Here is a 24,823-nt window from a genome sequence, read left to right on the forward strand (position 1 = left end):
AGCCGTGCCCCGAGCCTTTCGCCTCAGCAGAGCAGGACGAGACAATGCACGCGAACGTTAAATACCGCTCCACGGGCAAGCCGCTTTCAAGGTTAACATGGCCCCTGGACTGCCAGGCACAATCCTCAGCGCTACCTGTTCAGGGCTTCTTGGGCATCCCAACTGTTTCCTGGGGGGGATCTGCCTTTATACCCCAAATTAGAGGGAGACCGAAACCTCCGGCAACTATTCCCAATGCATTTGTGACCGCTAGCCGCTTGGGACGGGGTCCATCTCTTCCGCACATGCTTATGCAGCACCCAGCTCCCAGCAGGGAGCTGTTGATAACTGCCGCAATACGAAGGATAAACGCATCCGTGCCCAGCAAAATCCAAACATCCTTAACAGAACAGCACTGCACCGCGTCCTGCCTTCTAACGAAACCGCAAATTACTGACCTGTGCACAGAGCTCCCCCAATGCAAGCTGAAGCACTGACATCAGCTTTTGCTGTTGCTCAGGAATTTAATTCTGGGGGAGGAGAAAAAGGAGGGGGGGAGCAGGAAGGAGAAGGAACTTATTTATCAATAAGGGAAATAACCAGGAATCTTTAAAAACAACCAACGCTCAGCACAGAAAGCAATATTTATCACGAAACAATAATTGGGGGGTGGGGATCAATCGGTCCATGCACATTAGGGGAGGTGGAGAGGATTATTTTAAACGGGCAGCTTAACTCATTAATCGCGAGCAGCGCCTTCGGAGCCGCAGCAGTGAAGTGTTGCATGAAAACCCCCGCTGCTGAACACATGCCGGCTTCGTTTAAACGCCAAGGACACGGGGCGACACTCCAACCTCTTTCATCATCAGAAAAACCACAGCGCTGTTAACACCGGTTCCTCAAACACCAGCCCTCAGCCCCCACGAGAAAACCCCTTCCAGAGGCGACCCCCGGCCCGGCAGGACAGCGCCTGTTTCCCGGAGCTTCCCAAACCCCCTCCTCACCTGCACCACCACCGCTCGGCAAACGCGCACCGCGAAGGCAGAGTGGGATTTTCACTGCCCCCCCCTCCCTCCGAAAACAAGCGCAGCGTCCCCGACATGCGCGGCCGCGGAGCGCCAATTCCCCCCTCCCATCCCCGCGGCGCAGCCCGCTGCAGGGCTGCTCTCTCCCCAACATCCCCCCCCCCCCCCATTTTTTTCCTTGCACCACAATAATTCCAACCCCCCCCTTAAAACCCCAGAGCCCCGCATCTACATATACATACACGCACGTACGCATACAGGAATATGTTTTCCCGCTGTCCACCGGCGCTGGGCGCGATGCCGGCTCCGCTCCGCATACGCGGGCGCGCTGCACCGCACCGCCCCCCCCTCCCGCCCGTCCCCCTCCCGCCGCGGGGCGCACGGACCCGGCGCTTATAGACATCTATAGGGGGATGCACTGACCCGGCGCGGCGGGCGCGGACGGCCGCGCCGCTCCGCGGACTGTCCGCTGGCGCGGCGGCTGCCGGCGCCGCAGGGCCCGCATGCCGCGGCGGGGGGGGGCGGGGGGGGGGCGGGCGCTCCGCGCTGCTCCGCGCCGCTCCGCGCGCCGCCGGGAATGCGCTGGCGATGAGGTCATGCCTCGGGAACGGGGAGGGGGGGCGGCGAGGGGGGGGGGGAGGGAAAAAAAAAAAAAGGCAGAAAAAAAAAAAGCGTTGACGTCACCCCCAGCCAATCAGCGCGGGCGGCACAGGGACAGGGTGACGTCAGCCCCGCGGGCGCGGAGCGGCGCGGAGGGAGCGGGCGCTGCTCCCCCCTCCCCTCCCGGCCCGGCCGCGCGGAGCTCCGCGGGACTTGCGCGGCCCCTGCGCAGCCCCGCGCAGCGCCGCTGCCCGCTCCCTCGGGGTCCGCGCTGCCTGCGCGCATCCCGGGCAGCCCCGGCTCTGCCCGGCTGCTGGGCTGCATGGGCGCCTCCTGTGCCTGGCGGTTTTGGGTGATGCCCTGTCGCAGGAAGATGGGTTACCTCGTGGAGAGAGTGGCCTGAGCACCAAAGGGCTTTTTTTTGGGAGCGACCCTGGAGGCCACTGAGGTTCCCGGGGAACACCTCCAGTGCCGCGCTGCTCCCGGCAAAAAAATGTGCTTTCATGTGTTTTTGGTTCATCTGGTGGTTCCCGGGCTGTTCTTCTGGCCTGATGGCAATGCTGAGCCTGGAGCTGTCCTGCGGGTAGGGCCACCCCTCCTGCCTGCAGTTCACATGCTGGCTCTGCCCACCTCAAACACCCTGTTGCTGAACTTGGGGCATCAGGGTGTCTGCCAGGACGGCCCCTGAGAACTCACTCACTCTGAAGAGCCCAAGCTGGGGAAGGACAGATGGAAACGCAGCATGGTCACAGAGGATGGCATGGTGAAAAGTGGCCCAAAAGTTGGGGACTTCAAGGGAAGCGTGGCCCACAGGTGGGCTCCTGGCTGGATGGAGTGGGCTCACCTCCAACCCGCTGCGGTGGCACCAAAGAGCCGCGCGGCTGGTTTGGCTAACGCAGCAGGGGTTTTTCTCTGTCCTTGGCCCTGGCCTGGCAGCTCCAGCTTAGAGAGGGATTAGGATTTAGAAGCTTAGGTTTTGCTAGTGCTTAGGAAATCAAGGGAACCTTCCTCCCTGCCGATACGGATGCCGGATGTTTTAAAATTAACTCTCATCTCTCCGGACACGCAGCCAGCAGCTTGCTCAAGAAGAGTGTCGAGCTCCCACAGTTACTGGTGGCAAAATCTTTTCCAGAAATACCGTTTCTCGTAGAGCACCAGAGGTATAAAACCCTGAGATGCCAAAAACTCTCACTCTTCCCATTCCATAAGCAGTGCTGAGTCCATACCCTTCTCCTACAGATTCTCCTGATGGAAAATCAGCTCACCCAAAGCGGTCAGCAGGGAAACTTTTGCAAAACCAGGGCTACTCTACCTAAACAGCATGGATTTTAGCCCATTTACCATAATGGGTGGCAAGATGCTGGGGTAGCATGGGCGCTCACTCCTCCGGTGGCTCCGGAGCACTTGGTCCTGGTGGGAGCGGGAGCAGGAGCGTGCCTGGCATGGCTGGAACAAAGCCGGTGTCTTTCTTTCATTCTACCTTTCCTGCTGGTTTTCCTGCCCGGCTCCCTCCTCGCAGCTGTGCAGAGTGCCCTGGCCGGGGAAAAACTGGGAAAGACTTCTCTTGCTTCAGCTTAGGGCTTTTCAAGTGTAAAATAAAAAAAAAAAAGGAGGGGGGGAAAGGAATGAGTTTGAGAATCCCAAAGCTTCCCCATAAAAGCTATTATCTAGGCAGAGAGCCACAAGCTCGCAAAGCCTGATGAAGGGAGAGGATTTCAACAGTTCCTTTCCAAACCCCAGTTAAAATCAACGTTTCCAACCTTGGGCCTTGCACGCCGCTGCCAGATGAGCATCTCAGATCAGCTGCTGGGAAGATCGCTCCCCAGCTGGCCGGTGGCACGGTGCAAGGGAGAAGTGCGAGGAAGGGGATGGGAGAAGGATGCTGGGCTGGTTGTAGGCAGAGGATGGCGAGGTGGTGAGGAAGAGGCAGAGGATGTGGTGTCCTGAGGGACTGCCAGACACCTGCCTTGGGCTGTTCATTCCAGCAAGAGGCCCAGCTGAGCTCCTCTTGAGCCATCATCTCCAGCAACCTCTCCTGAGCCAGCCCATGGACCCCCTGTTTCATCTCTAGGTAATGGGGACACAGGAGATCTGACCCATACAAAATGGCAGCAAACAGGAGGAGATGCTCCGGCGGAGCTGGGGACCAGTGGGACGCCAGTTCTCACGGCCGGCAGGAGAAGCTCCAGCCCACGAGCCGTGCATCTCTCCCACGCCCACTGCTTCTGCGCGACTCGCTGCAGCCAAGCGCCTGGTGGGGAGAAACCAAAACAAATGATTCACTGCTGTTAAACTGCTCCCGGGATCGCAGGGGCCAGGAGCAGGCGGTGACGGAGGCTTGCAAAACCTCACCTGCCTCCCGAAGCCGGGAGCTAACCCCGTTTAGATCCCAATCCTGTTCAACCTGAAATTCTGGCGTTCGGGTGTGGACCCGTGGCTCCACGGAAGAGGGCAGCCAGCCTGAGCGAGGAGCACACCCGGTCGGTGTTGGGTGGCTCGGGCATGCTGACCGGGCGAACGGCATCTCGATTTTCCCCAAGAGAAATTAAGTGGGGAGAGCAAGGGCAATGCTGTTATGGACAGGCAGGCAGAACAAAGCAGCCTCACGCTCTGAGCTCCCATCTACCAGATGTGAATCTATTGTCTCAGCCTCAGGGCCGGCACCCCCCCGCCCCATTACAACCATCGTGAGCCAAGCAAAAAATTATTCAGCAAGTTGCTTATTGCTAAAGGAAAGTGATATATTTCAGGTAAAGCACTTAAAAAAAAAAATAATTCGCCCCACTCTGTTTTTTCCTCTTTCCCACGTTTCAGGCGCATCTGAAGATGGATTGCATCCCAGCTACGTGTTTCGAATGCGAGTTAACGCTTGTACGCGTAATAGTTCTTGCTAAAACGTTTTCCAGGCCCTCTAATTGCCATGGCAGGGCAAGTGCAGAAGAGCACAGTGGAGCCTCCTGCATCCTACAGGTATTAAAATCAGAACCTGATCATGAAGGAAGCTAAAACTAGGAAAAAGAAGTTGCTGCCAAACCAACTTTCTTATCCATCAAAAAGGAGAGACTTTTTGCCAACCTGCAATCACTTTAAATGGCCGAATAATTTTTTTTTTTAACCTTGCCTGGTGTTCAGAAGCAGTTCTTTCTGCCACCGGCCGAGCCAGCCTCCTGTCGCCCTTGAGCCAGTGGCGCTGGCCCCACGTGGCGCAGGGCGCTGTGTTCCTACCACAGTGGGTATTGGCACCTCAAAACTGTACTGATGGCTGAAGCCAGAGTCAACCCTTGGGCTGATATGGCTCCGTTTCTACCAAACGTCCTTGTTTCCACCACACGCATGCCCATCACCCTCGCTGTGGTGTCCCGGAGTGGGACACGGCAAGGTGCTGGAAGAAGGGGTTTGCCAGGATCCATATTGCCCCGTTTTGTAAAGAAACATGTTGACTGCGGTGAACTGTGCATCTCACCATGGGAAGGGCATTGCTCCCCTCTTTGGTTCCTGCCCATGTGTTCCCTGGGACCCAGCTCTCCACTTCTCCCACCCTATGGCTAGGATGGAGCCCAGCAGATTCCCAGGGAATCCCAGCACGCCGCCTTTTTCCTGCAAAGCCCAAAATGGTGTCACTCCGTTAGTGAAGAGAGCTGAGCAGGCAAAAGGCACTTGCAGCATCACCAGGCATCTGTGTTTCTCACACAGCAGGCTGCCCCCGATCCATCTCCATTTTCTGGATAGAAATATCTGCCCGTGCACAGCGTGGCTCAGCACTTGCAGGGCGCAGAGCTGCGCGTGCACGTTGCAAAAGCAGCTACCACGCGATTAATTGCAGAAGTAGCAGGCTGGAGGGCTGCGTGCTGTGCCATTCAGCGAAGCGCATGCTGCAGAAGCATTCATTCTGCGGCTCCGACTGTGCCGCGAGGTGCTCCTGCCAAAGGGGAAAAGGAAAAAAAAAACAACCCATCATACATTGAATAAATTCCCTCTATTCCCTCCGCCTCAGACGCGTCTGAGAAGAGCTGGGCAGGAGCGTGGAGATGTGCCAAACGTGGGGCATGGTTGCTGAGCATGAAGGGTCAAAGTCAGGGGATGGGAGAGGCGGAGGAGCGGGACCTTTGCACCGGCACAAAGCGATCACGCCGGAGGAGCCGAGGCAGGTGGCAGCAGCGAAGCTTTGCAGTAACACCCCTCGGGTGCAGGAAGCGTGCCTGCTCCTTCACCCCCGGTGCTAAAACAGTGTGCTGTGTTGGCACCCACGTGGGCTTGCCCTGGTCAGTGAGGGTGGGTGAGTGGCTTTTTGTGCCTAGAGGTCGTCTGGGGTCATATTCACTCCTCCGAAGGCAGTGGGAGGGGGACAACAAGAGAGGGACATGGGAAGGGGAGAGACACCAAATGGTTTAATTTCAGTATATCCAAGACTTAAAAAAGAATCCTTGCCCAGTGCTCCAGGACAAGGCATGGCCTTTCTTCTCTATATGTGATTTGGGGATGGGGAAAGCATTACCCCAGGCCAGAAGGCAGCACGGAGTTAGGCTCCATGCAACGGTCTGTCAGGTCTAGACCCTTTTTCTCTACCCCTGTGCTGTTTTTTGTTAGGCTGCTCACCAGTTGCTAGGGTTTTTTTGTTTTGTGTTTTGCTTCAATCATTTTCACTGATGAGAGCATCTGCTGCCATCTGTGCCTCCCCCTCCTCCCCCCGGCAGGGCTGCACACCGCCGTGGTCTGCCTGCAGAGCCAGGCGCTCTTTGCTGTCCGACTTGCTGCACGTATCCTGCCCAGGCCTGCCAGTGTCCAGGGGTAGAGAGGAGGGAAGAGACAGCTCCATCGGTGCTCTGCTCTTCCCCTGTATCTGCCGACCGTATCTGATCGCTGCAGTTGCACCAGTCGCAGGACGCCCACGGTGCCAAGGTCCCAAGCAAGCCCAGGACCTGGTGGCACTAAGCAAGGCAGCAGCTCCTCCGCTGAGAAGCCAACAACTGATGAGACAGTGTTGGAGGGGAAAACATAGAGGGGAAGGGACTTTGGTAAGGTTACCCAGGGCATCAGCACATTGTTGGGAAGAGAGGCCAGAGCTGCAACTTGCAGCATGACTCTGCCTCCTGGCCCACGGAGCACCTGGGAAGCAGGGTTATGATGCTACAGCTAGGTGTTGGGTTTTGCTGGTGGCTTAAACACACCGCAGAAGAATCGAGGTTGCCATTTGCATCTCTCTCTGACTGTTAATTTGGGTATCCAGGCTGAGGGCTGCTCCAGCCCTGATTCCTTGTGCTTTGCCCGCACACCTGGCAGCTCACCCCTGTCGTGGGAACCTGCGGATGCCAGTGTTGGGCCGGAAGGTCGTTACCTGAGTTAGCTCCGGCTCGCTATGTTTATTACTGCCAGCCCCTAGACATAGGAGAACTGCAGAGTCATGTTTACCGACCGAACCCAAACCGCTTCACCCCAGCTGGGATTCCATGCGCTGCTGTCTGCAAACTGCCTTGGCGGCGTTTGTGCAGGGCTGGCATCGCCGAGCCCTGCGTGGCAGCCGGGGCAGAGCCAGGGGTGAGCGCTGAGGCTTGCGTACGCGCGGCGGGGTTTGCTCACACACGGGCGCAACACCCGCCCTGGCGCTGCTCGGCCCCCAGCCACCCATCCCTGCCAGCGCGGAGGGTGAATGTGTGATGGCACCCGGGGCCCTCGAGTGATGCACATGTCCTGGCTGGTGCAGGGGCACGTCCCTGCGGGGTGCTGGGGCTGTCACCTCACCCCCACCCGCTCCCAGCTGGTTTTAGGGCGCAGGAGCCACCCTCACCCCACATCTGCTTCTTCCACACGCCAGCTCGCATCTCCTCGGCGGTGGCGCTTGGAGGAGGGGGAGTCCCGGCTGCTCAGGATGAGCGGGGATTGATCTCTGCTCCCCGCAAGGGACAAGGGGCATGAAGACTGCCGGCCTAACCAGAAGCTGCGGAGATGGGCGGTGCGCGGCGGCTGCGGCGGCGCGGTGCGCGGGGGCCCTCTGCCTGCCTCCCGCGGCACGGCTCCTCGCAGGGCAGCTCCCGCTCGGCTCGGCCATCCCTCTCCGTCCCTCCGTGACCCCCTCTTAGGTGCTGGGGCTGCCCCGAGGGTCCCACCGCAGCCGTTTCATCGCTGGGCGGACGAGCCCTGTTCCCGCAGCATCTCCTCCCCGGCAAGCGCACTCCTCACCCGCCTCAGTGGCCTTTCCCCGTGCTCACCCTGGTGCCTTTCGTGTACCAGGGGCACAAAACCAGCAGCATTTTAGGCACCATCTCACAATGTCGACCAAAAATGAACAATCACTCCCCGCCCCTTCCCCATTTCTCCCCTCGAGCTAAACAAAAAGCAAAAAAGAAATCCTCATCAAGCTGTCGAGCTCAGTTTCCCAAAGGAATACAATTAAATCTCTACATGGCAACGTGACCATCAGTTCTTCCCCATCTCAAAAGATACTTCTCAAGGAGTGTTCGGCTCTTCCTCTCTTCCACCCCCTCCTCTTGGTTTCCCTTCCCGCCGCTGAGCGCAACAGAGGCTGCGGCTTCGCAGCCAAAAAAAGGTGCGATTTGGAGAGCGCGGCGCGACGTTTTGAGTGGCAGGAGTGAAAAGGCAGCGAAGCAACCCTCGAAAGCCTGCCTTCTGCTGCAGCGGGTGTCAGCCTTGGCAAAATCAGAACTTCTAGAATTTTCTTGCAAAATTATATATATGAAAAAAAAAAAGGCAATTAGAGGACCCGTTGGATTTGGCTGCTGCTTTTCTTTCCCTTGTTCCCTCAAAATGAAAAAAAGTTCTTTCTTTCACTTAACAGCGCAGTCAGTGCAATCTGGGATGTACTGCCTGCCAGAATACAGGGCCGCAGTTTTGCTGTCTCAGTTTGGTGTTCCCTGACACTGGCAAGATGAAGTGAATGCTGAACACCTTGATGATGCTGCGCTTGGAAGACCTCTGCATAAATAAATGATATTTTTTTTTCCTAAGCAAGCTTGGAAATCTCTGTACCTCCTCATTTTCCCCATTTAAAGAGTGCTCTCCTACTGCTGTGAGTTTGGAGGGGCTCCGTTAAAATGAATAGGGGCACTAAGACAGAGGAGGGGAGGGCACAGGGGCTTTGCTGCTCCCAGCTTAAAGCCACAGGTGGAGCCGAGGTGAGGGCTGTGGTGGAGCTGAGCATCTGCCTGGGGTGGATCATCCCATACTCCAGCCATGGGGTTACTGTGTCCTCCTCCACTACCCTGTTCTCGTCTGAGGCAGGTCTGGGTGGACCTCTGACCGGCTGCAGCACAGAGATTTCAGCATTCACACCTCCTGCAACATGGGCAACAAATAATAAATATGATGGTTACTAATAATAGCCAACCCTCTCCATCCCTGACAGTTTATGCATGCAAAAATGCTGCAGAGTCAGTTCAATATTCCTCCTGGTTCATTAAACCAGCATCCATTTTCCTGCAGATAAGACGGTCCATCAGGGGAAGGGATGATGGTAACTCATTTGTCACACTTGTTAAATGTAGGAAAGGCTGGCTTTGGGTCACTTCCAATTTTGTGTCAGCTCTGCCTTTATCTGCACAGCCCCGCACCTGCATGCCAAGCAGGGCGGCTCTCTCCTGCACGGCATGGGAGGTGGGGACAGCAGTGCTGTCCCCACAAGATTTTGCAAAGTCGAGGGGTGGTCTCAGTGCAAAAACACCTGTGACATGGCTCCAGTGAGTCCCAGCTTATAATGGGGAACGCACTTGTTATTGCAAGAGTTGCCAGGCACATTGGTCCCACAATGACCTACACCTGTGGCTTTAAGCCCCTGGCAGTAGAGGCGGGGTCACCTCAAGTGAGTTATCCCTCAAGTGCATCCTGCAAGGCTTGTGTTTGGGCTGCAAAGCTTGAGAGGCAGGATGGGTACCTGGATGGTGAAGGATATCAAGCCAAGGCCTTGGGAACAGCCAGCGTGAGCTTGGTGCAGGTACAGGGGGAGAGAAAAGGTGATGCAACTTCACTGCTGCGCTCCTCCTAACCCTCAGAGGATTTTGGGGTGACTAGTCTGGGTCTTGCCTAAACTAGCACTGTCCCAGCGGGCTTTAATATGCTCTAATTATCAGGTGCCAGCTCAGAGTGGCTGCAACACAAGTCATTTTGGCTGCACCCTCTTTGGAGGTATTGCCATTGTGACAGGCCACCTCCTTCCTCTGCCAGGGACAAGGACAGGATACAGCCCCTAGATATGTTAGGATGGAAATGCTGATGGCTATGGCCCCTCAGATCTTGCTTCAGAGAAGGGAAGAAGAAGTAACCAAGAGAGGTTGGGAAGAGTCTTAACCTCTGGATCAGTAATCATAGAGCAGTTCATGGCCGAGATACTTCCTAGGGCATCATGTAACTGCAGTGCCAGTGGAAACTTCAGTGCAAAACAGACCCCTGATCTGGTCTGGTGTGGAAATGCCCTTCACTGAGTGGTGAGCAGATAGGACCGCAGGTCCTTCTACCAGTAGCTTTCCCCATAAATGAAGGCCAGGCTGAGATTAAGGCATGGAGACCTGGGCAGGAAGGAGGTGACATCTCATGAGGCTTTCAGGGAAGTATCCTCGTGGTCTGTCCCCACGGCCTACTATGGCGTAGCCCTCACTGAGCACAGCCCAGAGACAGCATGTTGATTTAACCATGCACTCAGCAGAAGATGAAGCATCCCTCAGTGGCCTGTCTGCATTCCTCATCTGTTGCTGCACCTTCACTTTCATGGTGGGTGCAAAGGTGGACGCTGTTGCCTCCTCCTGGCTCCATGGCTGGTCTGCAGCAACGTGTCTCCCTCCATGCGAGGTCGTCTTATAGCTGGAAAAAGATGAGGCAGCTGCGGCATAGGAGATGAGATGAAGGCTCAGAGGGGCTGAGAAGCTGTATTCTAGTCCTGGTCTTGCCACTTGTTTGTGGTGTTTTCAAGCCAGGACGTGTTGATTTGCAGCACCGCAGGCAGCTGCAGGGCTCCGAGCTCCCACCTCGTTCAGCAGCAAACGCACGGTGTCTCCGAAGTCTGGCTCTCAGTAACGACCCTGGGAAATGCTGCGGTAGCAGCAGGTTCGGACTGCGGTGATTTATTTCTGTCTTCGGCACTGGTCCTAGCAGGGGAGGGGGGACCTGCCCGCTCGGCTGTGTTTGCTTCCTTGCGATTGATCGACCACCACGGGAGTCGCTGAGGTCTCCGCTCTTAAATCTGGATCCGCGCCCTCTTTTACGGCTGCGCGCGGCCCCGACCTGCAGCAGCATCCCTCACTCCTGCTTTAAATCTCTCTGGAGCAGCCACTCGTGACATTAGCGTTTTCTCTTGCCAGCCTGTAGGGACCAAGAGCCCGGCCCTCCTAAGGAAGGAATTAACCCAGCAGCATCAGATATCAGAGGTATCTTTATTGACCGTTCACAGAAATACAGTAGCACTCGGTTTTAGGGGGCTTAGGCGAGTTCTCCGGAAGGTGCCTTCCTTCTCAGCATTGCCGGGCAATCCTGAGGAGAAACCTGGCCTTTAACGCTTTAGGGTTTTTCTGGAGGCTTTGGGGCTCCCTAGCACGAACTTCCTAACACCCTCAGCTCTCCAGAGGTTGAGAGTTGTTAGAACCAGTGGATGAAACTCAAGCCAGGAAAAGGAAAAGAAACCCCTGTACGCCGAGGGGTGGTGGGGCAGTCTGAGCACGTCTGATATGTTGTGAGCCAGCCCTGCCGTGGTCACCATCCACCACTGCACACACCTCCCACTCGGCAGGACCCCGCTGCTCCCCAGAGCTCAGCTTTCTGCAGCCAGGCGCGTGTCGCTCTCGGCTTCGCACGCTCTTGTCACACGGCTTGTTGGCCATAAAATAAATATTTCTTGGTCTATTTTCCTCCCTGTACATGTGTAAGAGTGAGACCCTTTCCTACAGCAGTTCACAAACTGTTCGGGGGCAGGAAGGATATGCTCAGCTGGGCTGATCGACTCATGTAATTTTTATTTATGTATTTAATTGGCGCTTTTTTTTTTTTTTTGCAATCAAGGTGGAGTGTTGGTTTTGTTGTTTGTTTTTTTTTGCGTCCTTGCTACAAGAAACAACTGCAGACACTTCTGGCATAGAGGCATTTTGGCGGTGGCCGCTGCTATTGGCCTCACTCTAGTAGTCAGTGAGGGGGTATCGCAGGAAGATGAAGATAAGGATGATACAGAAGGTGGCAAGGGCTGAGCTGGTGATGTTAAAAAGCCGGGCTGTCTTGGCATCTTCAACTGCTCCATTTAAGTCATTGAGGAGTTTCTTATCCCGGACCTGAGACCAAAAAAAAAAAAAAAAAAAAATTGGAAGATGTATAAAAAGACGTAACTTGTTTCAAGCAACACCCATTTTGTAGGGTACCTGCACAGTGGACGAGGGCCGGGCTGTGCCTCTTTGCATTTGAACACTTGGGGTGCTGTAAAACACCCCAAGGTGAGGTTTGCGTCCTGGCTCTGCTATGGGTTGAGCTTGGGAAGCCAAGCACTGTAGTGCCTGAGGGCTGGAAAACCCTGGGAGCGGAAAGGACCTGGAAGAGTGACCCATTGCTGTTACCAACCAGACAAACCAGGTCCCTGTGGCCCCTGGAGTGGGGCAGAGCCATTTTGAGCCCGAGGGTGCACAAGGGAACTGAGGTGCCGTCGTGCACCCCATGCACGTGGGCACTAAAGCATTCTTCCCACCGTGTCGCAGCCCCCTGGCCCTGCAGCGCTGGCCTTCGGCTCGCCCGGCCCACGAGTGAGAAAGCTGGCTGTGGTTTCGGTGTGCATCCCCATGCCTCCATCTGTGCTGAGGGGCTGAGTGGGAGAAACCTGGCACGGCATCCTACTGAAGCTCCAGGGCTGCGCACAAGCCTCCAGCATATTAAGCAGTCCTGGGTTAATGAGTTCCTTTTGCAGGTCTTATGCGGTTCTTGTAGCATCTCTGCCACTGGCAGTTTTCAATCCTGACAGTGCGGTCTGCTCTCTTCATTATCCTGCAGGCTGGGACTTTCATGGACTTGCCTTGGGACAGTTCTGCAGGGCGCAAGGATTGTCCATGTCCATGTCACTGGCTCGCCTTCACCTCCTTCAGCCTGCCAGGCAGTGCATGGCACTGCCAGGCAGCGATGGCACCAGCAGGCATTGATAGCATTACCAGACAGCGATGGTATCATCAGGCAGTGATGGCATCACCAGGCAGCAGATGGCACTACAAGGCAGCAATGCCACTAGCAGGCACGGATAGCATTACCAAGCAGTGGAGGGCACAGCCAGGCAGTGGCATTGCAATGCTGCAGATGGCAAAGCCAGGCAGCGATGCCACTAGCAGGCAAGGATGGCACTATGAGGCAGTGCATGGCACTACCAGGCAGCAGACGGCACTGCCAAGCAGTGAATACAACTAGCAGGCAGTGATGGCATTGTCAGGCAGCTGATGGCACTGCCCACCAACAGCAGCTCGGCAGTTTGAGCCCAGCAGATGAGTGGTCAGGCTCCATCCCTTCCTAGCAGGAATATGTCCCCAGCCCCAAATGGCCCCAGCAGCCAGCGCTCAGCTGACCCAGGCAGCTGCAGCCACAAGGATGCGGGACGAAAGGATCAGGAGACTTCGCTCCTCTTCCCTTTCCCATATCTGAGCAGGGTGCCCAGGGCCGGCAAGGTGTGGCTGCACCTGCTTGGCTGCCCACATTACAGCCGGAGGGTTGCGTGTCCTTGGCAGCCGGCCTTCGCTGCCGGAGCACGAGCACCATCGAGGCGGTGCCGGCTGAACACTAGATGTCGGTGGCAGCCTGTGAAACCAGCTCCAGAGCCCTACCTAGAAATATTAAAAGGCTTTTATCGACCAGGAGCTTTCTGAAAAGACTCTGCGGTGGATTCAGACCACGTCTTAGTGACTTTTTCTCTCTCCCTCCTGCAGTGCTTACCCACAGGGCTGTCCTGAAAGCCTTCTGCGACTTGCTGGATATGGGGAAGGCTTGCTGAACCCCTCATTCCCACTAAGCCATGCTGGTTTATCGGCACCCCAAAACCAAGGCTCAGACCCTCAAGCAATGTCCTCTCCTTCGTCACACCAGTGAGGACCTCTCTGCAGAAGCACCCCCTGCTCTTCATTAATTCTGGACCACAGAGAGGGAGGCTGCTGCTGGCGTGAGGCCCACAGGAGCTGGCACTGGCAGGCATATAGGCAAGAAGGAGAGCTCTGTTTTCCTCCTTGTACTAAAACCTGCAGTGCCATATCCTCAGCCCCTGTTGTGCCCCGCTCTTGGGAGCCTGCAGCTGGAGCTGGGGCCATCCACCCATCACCCCGCTGCTGAGCGCTCCGTGGCTTCAGGGCATCCTTCTGGGAATGGGACTGTCACAAACCATGCGTGGCTCTGCGGCATGCTGGGCTGGTGGTCCCAGCAGCGAGATGACCTCTGGGAAGGCAGCAAGCCGGCAGCCTGGAAGCCCACACACCTTTTTGTGTCAGCAGGATGTCTGGGATGACTCACCTTTGAAATTACTCGGTAGATTTAGCATCCTCCCGAAAACCCTTGGGCGCAGCAGCGCCAGGCTGTCGGCACCTCCTCACCCGCTGGTGAGAAGCGCAGACGTCCCTGCACCCACAGCCCCAGGGCCGCTGGATTTGAGCCAGAAATCCCACCCGCTGCTCCCGGCAGGCTCTTTGAAGCTCTCACGCCCTTTCCTCTTCCCAGTGGCAGGGCTGCCGGAGGCAAACCCTGCGCAAAGCAAACGCCTTCTGCTTCTTCCTCCTCCGTAACCCAGCTGGGGCAAGCCGGTGTTTGCCGTCGATGTTAGCCAAGCAGACAGAGGTTTCTCCAGCAGACCGGCGTGGCCGGCACACCGAGCTCCACAAAACCCCCACCACCTGATTTGCCTTTGTGGGGTGTCGGGGTTCAGCCCAGCCGGCGGCTGAGCCACCGCGCTGCTGGCTCACTCCTCCCCGCAGTGGGATGGGAGGAGAAAGTCGGGACGAAAGGTGCGAAACCAGTAGGTTGGGATAAGGGCAGTTTAATAGAGCAATACCAGGAAAAAGGGAAGAAAAGGGTAATGAAGCATGAAGGTACAACTGTGAGAACAATTCGAACCGACCGCTACAATCGCTCACCACGCGCAAGGCGGAGCTCAGCCCGCTCCCGACCCCCAAAACGAACTCCCTCCCCGGGCTGCTCCCCCAATATATACTCTGAGCATGATGTTCCATGGTATGGAATAGCCATTGGCCAGGCTGGGTCAGCTGCCTGCGGGTGTTCCTCCCAGCTTCCCGCGAAAAAAATGAACTCTTTCACAGCCAAACCCAGGACATGGGGTCAGTTCTTCTTGGCCCCAGGAGCTCTCCCCGACTTCTCGCTTCCTGCCCCTCCTGTCCCCAGGGTGCCCTGCCGCCCTAATTTCTGTGCCCAGCCCTCTCCCAGCGCTCCCAGCAGCCTTTCCCACCCAACACCAGCTCACACTCGTGACCGGCGCTTCAGCTCTTTCCCACGGTGCGCTTTGGCAGCCCCTGCCCTCCGCTTTGCCGTGGCTCTCCCTCTGGCCCTGCTCCAGTCTGCTGTTCCTCAGCATCTCTAGTGAGGGGCGCCCAGGGCTGCCCTCTCCCCAGTGCCACCATTTCCTCCCAGCTCCTTTTTTGTCCTTCCCATCTCTTCTCATTCCTGCAGTTTGGGCCCAAAGGAGGGTACGGATAGTCACCTTCAACTCCTGCGAAAGGGCACCCAGCTGCCTCCTCTCACTCCCCCTCCAGCCGGTCCCACCTGCCTGCTCCTGACAACCCCCGTGGCACATGGTGCTCTGCCGTATTCTCCATCTCCAGCAGCCTCCTACCCTTTCCCTGCCCATTCTTTTCCCTAGCTCTCCTCCCACTGCTCTGTCCTTGGTTGCCTGGATTCTTCGTCCCTGCTGAGTCCTTGGTCCCCTTCCTCCCCTCCCTTATTTCGCCATACCCCCTATGGCTTCAGTGATCACCCTCTTGCAAATTATCCCTTATTGTCCATTATAATTTATATTGCAATGGAGCCTCTAAGCGCCGGACAAGTGCCAGGGCCCCTGCAGCACACAAGTGTAATGAAAAGGCACTTCTCCTTCCAAACCTTTCGCAGCCTGGCCTCCCACATCACTCCAGGGTGGCCTCACCTCCTCCCACCTGGCCTTGCACCCCCAGACACTCACAGACATCTCCCTTCAATGTCCTGCTGCAGCATCGGAGCTGGGATCTGGAGGAGGAGCTCTCCTGGAGAACAGATACACGTTTCATCTCCTTCCCTGCTCTGTCCTTAAGGAGATGCCAGTGTCTTTCTCACAGCCCAGCCTCAGCTTTTCCTATTTTCATGCTCCTGTGGCCACCATCACCATTATGTGCTGGCAGCTGGTACACGAGCTTCTGGGAGCCCTGGAAGCTGCTTCCTTCCACAGCTGAAGAGGTGAGGCACAGGGGGGACAAGTCCTCAAGGTCACGAGGCTGAACCCCTCAAAACCCAAGTGTAGTGTTTCCTTAGTCACAGACTCTTTCTCATGGTCAATTTGACCCTTCTCACCTTGCCTAAAATTATTTTGGGATTTTTGGCCCTGCTTTGCACTGAGGTGACTGGTGTCTAAGGATAATTATCCTGCATCTGCTCACTGCGGGTTTTCCCCAGGCACCCCAAAGAGCTGTGTGGTGGCTGTTTTGGAGATCCCACGCTGGACAAGGCAAAGCTCATCTCTGGTCTGGCTTGACAACTTACACGTTTCCTTCCCTCTTCCATGCCTACCTTCCACAAAACACAACCCACTTTTGTGGTTTAACATGCAAACGTTCCTTCTCCCCTCTCTCACCAGCAAAAGGCAGCGGTGGCCTTTCCCTCTGTTCCTGCTTGACTGTCACCTCCCTGCTGCTCACCTTGTCCTCCACCATCTCCAGTATGCTGGTGCCTGAGAGCTCTTTCTCTCCTCCCTCTGACCACTGTCTCCTGCCCTTCCTCGCCTTGGGGCTTTGCTTTCAGCTACCTCTCCAAGCACTCCCCTTGATGCCTCTCTTCCCGCTCCTTCCTGGACCCTGGGGAAGCAGCTACCTCCCCTCTCTCTGCTCTGGGGCTCAGCCCCTCTCGTTCTTGGGAGCAGGGAACTTGCTGTGCGGGTACAAAGTGCTGCCTCAGCTTGCAGGAGGAGACAAATGGTTTGTTGATAACAAGCCTAATGAGGCTGTATTTAAGGCAGCCCAGCTTTTAGCATGCAGCCCACAGCTGGTTGTCTATAAACCCATTTCCATGCAGAGCTCAGCGTCCCTACACGTAAGGAGCTCTGGAGGGGATCCTTGGGTTTATTCGCTCCGTGAATTGGTCAAGAGCTCTCCAGCCCACGTACCTCCACCACGCCGGCACCGGCATCACAGGGTTGTCACCTCTGCATTTCACTCACCTCCATAAACCATTGCTTCTCCCGAAAAGTGGGCTGAGAGCCTGCCTGAGAGGTCGGGTGCCTCTCTGCTTCTTGGGGTTAATAAATAGCTATGGATTTGTGCCGGTCAGCTTCCACTTGAAACGGGGAAGGTCAACACACAGTGAGAGGGGAAGGTAAACAGCCATGCCCAGAGCTGCATGGTAAGGGCTGGGCACAGAGCAGGCAGCAGAGCTCAGCTCTCCTGGGTGCTATTACAGCTCAAATTTCGGTGGCCTCCAGGGGCAGGAAAACTCCACGAGCAACCCTGTGGGCTGCTGGTGGGGCTTAAAAAGCCGGCAGGGCTTCTTGCCGTCTTTGATTTTGGGAAACCACAGCACAGCATCCGTACCGCGGCTCGTCTCAGATCCCAGCTCCTCTGATCTACTGCCTCATGGCGTAATGGGTACTGAGAAGGACTTGGCTCTCCCCAGCGGTCTCTGGAGACGGACCTCGTAAGGACTGAAGCAAGATCTCCTGCCACTAGGTGCTGATGCATCATTCATTACCGCTTGGAGCTGGGAAAGAGGAGGGGAAGGAGCTGACGAATATCGGGCCGCAGCATTTGCTCCTGATGAAAACCAACTGAATCTGAAGCGCTGCCACTGGAGCGGTCCTCGCATCTGCGCTGGGCTGGGGTTAAGGTTACTTTAGGGTTTCTAACTTCCCCGGTCCTGCTTTTTTTCTCTTCTTCCCTAGCACCAACGCATGCTTACATGCGAGTGCCTTGCTGGGGCTCCAGGATGCCGACCTTGAGAAGCCCAAGATGCTAGAAATAACCCCGGAGGGATACGTGAGTCGGTGCGACTCCGTTGCAGCCCAGCAAGCTGTATCTGCTGAGGATCTGGCCCCCTCTGGGTGTAAACAAAGACGAGGTGTGCCATCATACCATTATTCAGAGCGCTTGGCCGGGGTGTCTGTGACACGGAGTACTTGGCTTGGATGTCACAGTCTTTGCCCTCACCTGACTTCATGGGTTTCTTTGAGCAAAGAGCGTAAATTCTTTGGTGCTGGGGTGGGGTTTTGGTGTTTTTTAGTGGTCACTGTGAAATAGCGTTTCCCTGCAGAAAGAAATCTGGAAGGCTGCAGCCCGCGTGCCAAAGGCCAGACAGACACGGAAGTACTGTTTTTCCAGCTGCAACTGAAACCAATAAAAGTGGGCATGGGGAAGGAGACAGCGTTACGGTGATATTCAAATCTATCTAAGCTTATATCTGGCTTCCAGTGTGGGCACTGTGCTGCTGAAACTGGTGGCAACAGTAGGGTGTGCTAAGGTCTGTAATGAAACATCTCATGGACTTGGGGCACAAAGGAGATACTGCTTTATTAATGGTATGAATCTGGCAAAAGAAGATGATGTTTATGGCAAGGTATTGAAAACACTATTTCTGATAATGAAAACGATGATTCCTGAGGTTACTGGATGTTTCAGTTATTTAAAGGAAATGGAAAAACCATAACCTGGGAACCGTTTAATGCCATCAGCACCCAGACGGCCCTTCAGCCAGGAAACCTGTGCTCCACTGGCCAAGTCCTCTCCTTTCCCTCCCTCAGCACCTTACTCAGTCTCTGCAGAGCACAGATATCTGAGGAAGGCTGGGACTTCAGTCATCCGCTGCTAAACTGTCCTTGCATTTAATTGCAGAGGAACAAAATAAGTCTGTTTAAAGGGACATCTGTCTTCAGGGCATTCCTTGCTTCTGCTTTCTCTGAACTTCTGGGAAAAACCTTGTTGACTGTAAAAGAGATGAAAACAACAGGCATCTGGAGAAATGACCCTAACATCCAGCCTGGCTGGGTCTCTGCAGTAGCTGTGAGTGAGGAAGGATCCCATCTGTCTTAACATCCTGGTGGTCTTCCTCAGGACAGACCTTCTGCTGCTGCCTCAGCATCTCCATTGCCTCCCATTACCCGTCCCAACAGCAGCCCACAAAGGCACTCGCCATTCCTTTGGCCGCTTCCTAGCTCTGTCCTGCACCTCTGAGGGACATTTTGTTTCTATTTTCCCCTTCACAGAGTCCCAGCCACCAGGGAGCTCCAAGACCAGAGCAGGGTCATTTCTACCCACTGAGCTCCTCATCTGTGGGTACCACCATTACACCTGATCAGCCACTGCCTCGGCAGCGCAAATGCCAAGGCTGGTTTTTGATGACCATCTTCTATTTTCCTTTCCCTGATTTCCAGCATATTTGCCCATATGCCTTCCCTCACTGCCACTTCATTTTTCCACACTGGAGTTTATGCCCTCTAGACCTTTGCAGCCGGATGCTGAGCCCACACTTCTGCCCTGGCACGAGGCTCCAGTCCCGGGTTATTTCTGGGCTTTGCCCTTCCTTCTACCTCATGTCAAGGATAGTGAAGAGTCCACTCTTCGAAGACCTTGTAGGTGATAGACCCTACTCTGTCCTGTCCCCTGGGGATGGGTCAGCCCAGTCTCCAGGCTGTCCTGCCCCCACTGCTGGCAGGAGCTGAAGGATTGCATCTACCCAGATACTTGCTGTAGCTACTGCCACGTCCCCGTGATGCGAAACCCTTTCTCAGCCCGCTGTGACCGTGCCTCTTGCATGGGAAAGACACTGATCATTAAAGGCAAACTCAGACCAGCTAAGACACAATAAAAAGGGGGCAGGCAGTTTCTTCCCTCACTGGCTAAATGAGAAGGGGTGTTAAGGGACTCCCTCCTCCCGACTCGTGTGAGGCTGCTGCTGCCTGGATTTGCCCTTGGGTCAGCTCTACTTGTAGTCATGCTCAGTCTCGGCATGATGTAAGCTATTAAATGCCTTGCCCAGGCAGCAGCGGAGCCTGCTGCATGGGTGGGAGATGGGTGCTCATCGCCTATTTCAAGGAAGGGGAAACTGAGGCAGGCACCACAGTGCCAGTGCTGGGTAAGCCCAGGACGTGGGTCCATGGACTTGACCCCGAGCCTTTCTGCCAGAGGCCCTGCCAGGCTCAGGAGCATCCTTCTTGCAGTGCTGGGCACTCGCAGACCAGCTCGCGGGAGCTGGATGGAGTTAATTGATCTGCTTCTGTGACGAAGCCCTTCTGCGCCCCGGCCTTCCTGTAAATGCTGCCTGCCAAAACAAATCAGCTAGCTCCTCTCCCGGGCCACCCAGCTGCCCCAGGCTCTCTGCACATCCATTCAGTTAGCTTGGAGGCCAGCAGGCAGGGAAGGGGAGGACAACCCAGGCCTCTCTCTCCCAGCAGCTGCCGCGGGGCTGCCTGTTTGCCAGGTGCCATCCCTCCCTGGGGTGTTCTCCCCTGCAGCTACTGGGAGTTACCTAGTCCCGTCCCCTTCGTCGCCTTTGCTGGCCATGCTCCACACCATCACCCTTGCCATCAACACAGCTGTTTCCCCTCAGCCCCAACGCTGTGCAAAGCCCCCCTGCACTCTCTTCCTCATCCTCAGCTACCTGGGACTCGTTCCCATGATACCGGCAGGTCTCCGGGGCTTGCCTTGGGACTTAGAGGGCTCGGGGGCAGGGGAGCTGGCCACCAGTGTTTTAACTAGGGAGAGGGCAAGAAGGAAGCAGGCAGGATTGCCCTGCACCTTGGCAGCCTCTCCTCCCTGCAACTCGCCAGGCGCTGGCTGATCCTGGCCGACTGCTTCTTACTGCTTATGCCTGACCATCCGATGCTGCCGGATCCTGTCCTGACAAAATTTCTAACCAACAAGATCCCGAGGAAGACACCGAGTGCTGGGGTGCCTGCGGGCACAACACTAGCCGAGCCAGCCCTGTGTTGCCTGCCCGTCCCCCTGCCGCCACGGTACAGAGGAGTCTCCGAGGGTACTGGAGCAAGTCAAAGTGCCTCTTCCCCACCCGAAGCAACATCCCCAGCTCCAAAACACACCTTGGCTCTCCCCATCCTCATCCCCATCCCCAGGGGGTGCAACCTCTCATTTGGGTGACAAAGATCTGATTTACAACACACATGACCCCCAAACGTACCCCCGCTTCTCCGGCCACCCCTTACCCCACGCCTCCATGCTCAGTACTCACTTTCAATGAATAGGCCAAGGCGATGAAGCCGAGGCAGCAGAAGTTGAGGTATACGAAGTTGAAGATGGACCAGAGATAGTAGTCGTTCACCTCGGTGGTGTCAGGGTAGATTTCGATGACGGTGGTGGGGTTGGTCATGGTCTTCTTCTCCACCGAGTGCTTGCACGGGACCGCCGGCCGCAGGCTGTCCCCTTTACAGCTCTTGCTCTCCATGAGATAAACGGCGGAAGAAGGAGACAGGACGGGCGAAGCTTGCCGGAGGGCCGGGGGCTTGGCGATGCAGGCGAAGCAGCCCTGCGGGGGTCCCTGGGGGGGTCTTGGGGTCCAGGCCACCCCCTCAAAGGGGCACGGTGGGCCCAGGGGGGGCTCCTGTGTCCTCTCCGTGGTGGCTGTCGCGGTGTCACCGCGCTCTACCCTGGCAAAGAGAAAGCCCCCCTTGAAAAATGGGGGTGAGGGGATGGAGAGCTGGGGGGGAGGGGGGAGAGAAGCAAAAAGGGGGAAGGAGCAGAAAAGGGGAGACGTCAGGGGAAGGCAGGAGAGAGAGAGGGACCGGGAGACAGAGGAGAGAGCGGGGAGAGGAGTGAGGCAGTGGGCAGAGGAGAGAGGGAGGAGAGGAGGGCAGGCAGGAGGGGGAGGAGGGAGCACCGCTACACCCGGAGACCGCGAAGCCGCCGCCTCGGCGCGGAGCTGCCGCCGGCCCCGGCCCCGCGGCGGGGGCAGAGGAGCGGGCAGCGGCGGGCAGCAGCGGGCAGCATCCCTCCCCCTCTCCCTTCTCCTCCCCCCCTCCGCTGCCCGCTGTCCTGCGTGACCCGCGCCCGAGTCACGAGTGGGGAAATAAATTGGGGGGGGGGGGGGGGGGGAAGAAGGAAAGAAATAAAAGCAGAGAGAAACATTTGGGAGGAGCTGGGGGGCTCCGGGGGAGTTGCCAGGTAGCCGCGCTGCAACCCCCCCGCAGCCCTCCCCGCCCGCCTGTCGAGCTGTCGGTCTGTCTGTCTGCCGGGGCCTCCTGCGTTCTGTCCCACGCCGGGATGGGAGCGGCTCGCTCGGCCGCGGGCGGAGCGGGTCTCCCGGTGCGGCAGAGCCGCCCGGCCCCTCGCCCTCCCTCCCTCCCCCCTGGGGGGGTTATTTTCTTGTTTGGGTTTTTTATTTTTTTTTTGGCTGAGTCCTCATCTCTGCGGGATTCCAGATGGGATTGCATTTCCACCTGCCAGCAGGTTACCCCTTTCCCCCCTTTTTTTTTGGGGGGGGTGGAGAATATCGTAGTCGGAGAGGAGGAGGAGGAGGAGGGGGAAGAGGGGATAAAGACAGGATGGAGAAAGGGATGTGGGAAGAGGTTCCCCCCCACCCCCCAGCTTTGCAAATAGGAGAGACTAGTCCACCTCTGGCTGCCTGTCCGTCCGTCCATCCGTTTCCTCCGAAGGCATCAGGAGGAGCGAGGGATACTCACAAGGAGGGATGCGGGGAGTCGCTGCATATCCGGCTCAGCACTGCCTCCGGCTCGGCTTCCTCGGCGCTGGAGTTGCGGGAGGAGGGGAGGGCGGGGGGTGGGGGAGGCACCCATGGGCTAGGGGTGGCCGGGGGAGAGTTAGGGGATGGGAAGGTCAACCTGCAGCCCCCCTCCTCCCCCCGGACATGCTCCACACAGGAGAGCTCCTCGGTGTCTCAGCCCTTCTCCCCGTGTCGCCCCCACGAGGACGTCACCTCCTGCTTGGAGCATTCTGGTAGCACCTTGCTGGAGAAGGGCATCTCCTGGGCCCCAGCCATCCGGAGGGGATGCTCGGCCTGACTGTCCCCAGCATCACCCACAGAGACCGTTGCAGTGAGGACTCGCTGCAGCCTGGGTTGTGGGTTCGCTCCCATGGGCCAGGGTGAAAACCTAAAGCAAGTGTGGCAGGGGCGTGTGGGGATGGTGGGGACGGGACAACGAGGGGAGGTGGCAGCGATGCAGAGCCATGGGGGAAAAAAGTGCTCCCGTCATGGGAGGTGGAAAGGGGATAAATCCTGCTCATGGGGCAATAAATCCTGCTGGCACTGAGCAAATCCCAGTGTGGGCAGGGGCGGGAGCACCCCGGCAGCAGGACGCAGGGCATGCGGCTGCTTTAGGGGAGGGAGGTGGGGATGTCATGAAGGATGGACAAGCCCAGGAGGATCTGGCCATGCCCCCAGGCTTGGCACAGGATCAGGGAAATGCTTGCTGCCTCCTATTGCCAACTGCCCTGGCAGCTGCATGGAAACCTGATTCTGGGGTGTTGCGGTAGCATCACCCCAGGGACACAATGCTGGCGAGCAGCTGGTGCCGCACAGGGACAGCTTGCGGGTCATTCGGGAGGACACAGCTGTGGCACGGGGAGGGTGAGGACATGAGGACACGCTGTGTCCCCTCGTAGCGGCAGAGCTCGGCCTGGCACAGGTGGCCTTGAGGCAGCAGCCGGTTCAGCTGGAGTGCTGGGGAAGGGGAACTGAGAAATCCCAGAGTACTGGAAACAGGCTGGGTAAAACGAAAGTTTGTGTGAGCAGTACCTGCAGGGGAAGGGAAATCCTCTGGAAATGCCTTAAGCCTATGCATAAAGTGCTGAGCTAAGAAATAAAGATGGTAATTCACTCGGCTGTTCACAGGCAAGTTTGACTCCTGTGTAGGGGCACTCACCCCGTATTCATCCCCGTGGGTTGGTGTGACGCGAGGGGACTTCTTGCGCATCCACAGCGCTCCCAGGCTGGAGGGAGTCCAGTTTCCATGAGGCCGGTTTAATCCCTCTGAAGGTGCCTGCGCTGGTTAAAAAAGGACAAGTTGCCCTCTGGTTCGGGATTTATCACTGCTGAAGTGGTGTTGGGTCCTGTCAGAGTAAGGAGGGGTTTATTGGTGCTACAGCTGCCTGTGACGAGACCCAGGTATCTCTCCAAGAAGCTGCTAAGAAGCAGAAGCAGTACCAGGGTGAAAGTAATGTTCCCATGGGATTAAGAGTTTTGCAGGAGAGGCAGAGCCGTGGCCAGCTGTCGTCAGCTTTTCTGGAGGACTTGGACAAGCCCAGGCAACCTGCAGCTGTGCAGAGCATCCTTCCCACACACTCAGGAGAAGCAATGAAATCCTTGGATGCAGATTGCTGCGTGCCATAGGAGATACTAAGGACCCTGCTGTTCATTTGTCTGCAGAAAGTTGTGTAGGTAGGGCTGCTCCTCTTACTAATGTCAGGCAGGGATGGAGGGCGAGCAGAGAAAAGCATCAAAGAGGGGGTCTGGAGGAGGCAAGAGGACGCAGCAGGGTGGTAGGATCAACAGAGGCAGGTGTGTTCCCTGGTGTTAATGGGATTGAAAGGTCAGGAAGGTTCGATGGTTGCTTTTTCTCTTCTCTGGGTACAGGTCAACCCTACAGTTTGCAGAGCACTTTTGGATCTTTGGGTTGGTAATTCGTTGTCTTTCTTGATGCTAAGTGTGAGTGGTGAGAGGTTTATTACCGTGGACCACAACGGCATATGTGCAGCATCACTGGTTCAAAAACCATTCATTTGACTCTTCAAAATTAGGAAACTGGCTTATAAAATAATGATGCAAGGCATAAAACCCCTCAATGTTCTGCATTATTTTAACACTTCTCCTGTTTTCTGGGGTTCTTTAAAGGTCATGCATGAAAGCCCTCAAACATAAGGTCTAGGACCACTTTCCTTTCAATTAAAAGCTGGAGTGAATATGAATAATTGCCTGTGTTACTGTGGCACCAAGGCCCCCATTCCCTTGTGCCAAGCATGAGACAAAACAGAACAGAAAAATGTTTCCTGCCCCAAAGCAATTCTCCTGTAATTGTGTAAGAGACATGTGGGCTGTAGCACAATCAAGCGCTGTAAGAC

General features: G+C 56.4%; 1 protein-coding gene across 2 annotated transcripts; it reads right to left on the bottom strand.

Moving 5' to 3' along the window:
- Positions 1–11,716: 11,716 nt before the first annotated feature.
- Positions 11,717–22,455, bottom strand: IFITM10 (interferon induced transmembrane protein 10). Of its 2 annotated transcripts, none has more exons than XM_086613983.1 (3): positions 22,429–22,455; positions 20,982–21,416; positions 11,717–11,866 (listed from the first exon to the last, which is right to left on the bottom strand). In XM_086613983.1, exons 1-3 carry the CDS (start codon positions 22,453–22,455, stop codon positions 11,717–11,719), a joined length of 612 nt encoding a protein of 203 aa, XP_086470109.1. The 2 variants fall into 2 exon arrangements, with proteins under 2 accessions (XP_086470109.1, XP_086470110.1); XM_086613984.1 differs by lacking the exon at positions 22,429–22,455 and adding an exon at positions 22,361–22,386 and having other exon boundaries at positions 20,982–21,396.
- Positions 22,456–24,823: the final 2,368 nt, after the last annotated feature.

Source organism: Tauraco erythrolophus, chromosome 6 (genome assembly GCF_009769465.1).
Source record: "Tauraco erythrolophus isolate bTauEry1 chromosome 6, bTauEry1.pri, whole genome shotgun sequence".
Classification (NCBI taxonomy): Eukaryota; Metazoa; Chordata; class Aves; order Musophagiformes; family Musophagidae; genus Tauraco; species Tauraco erythrolophus.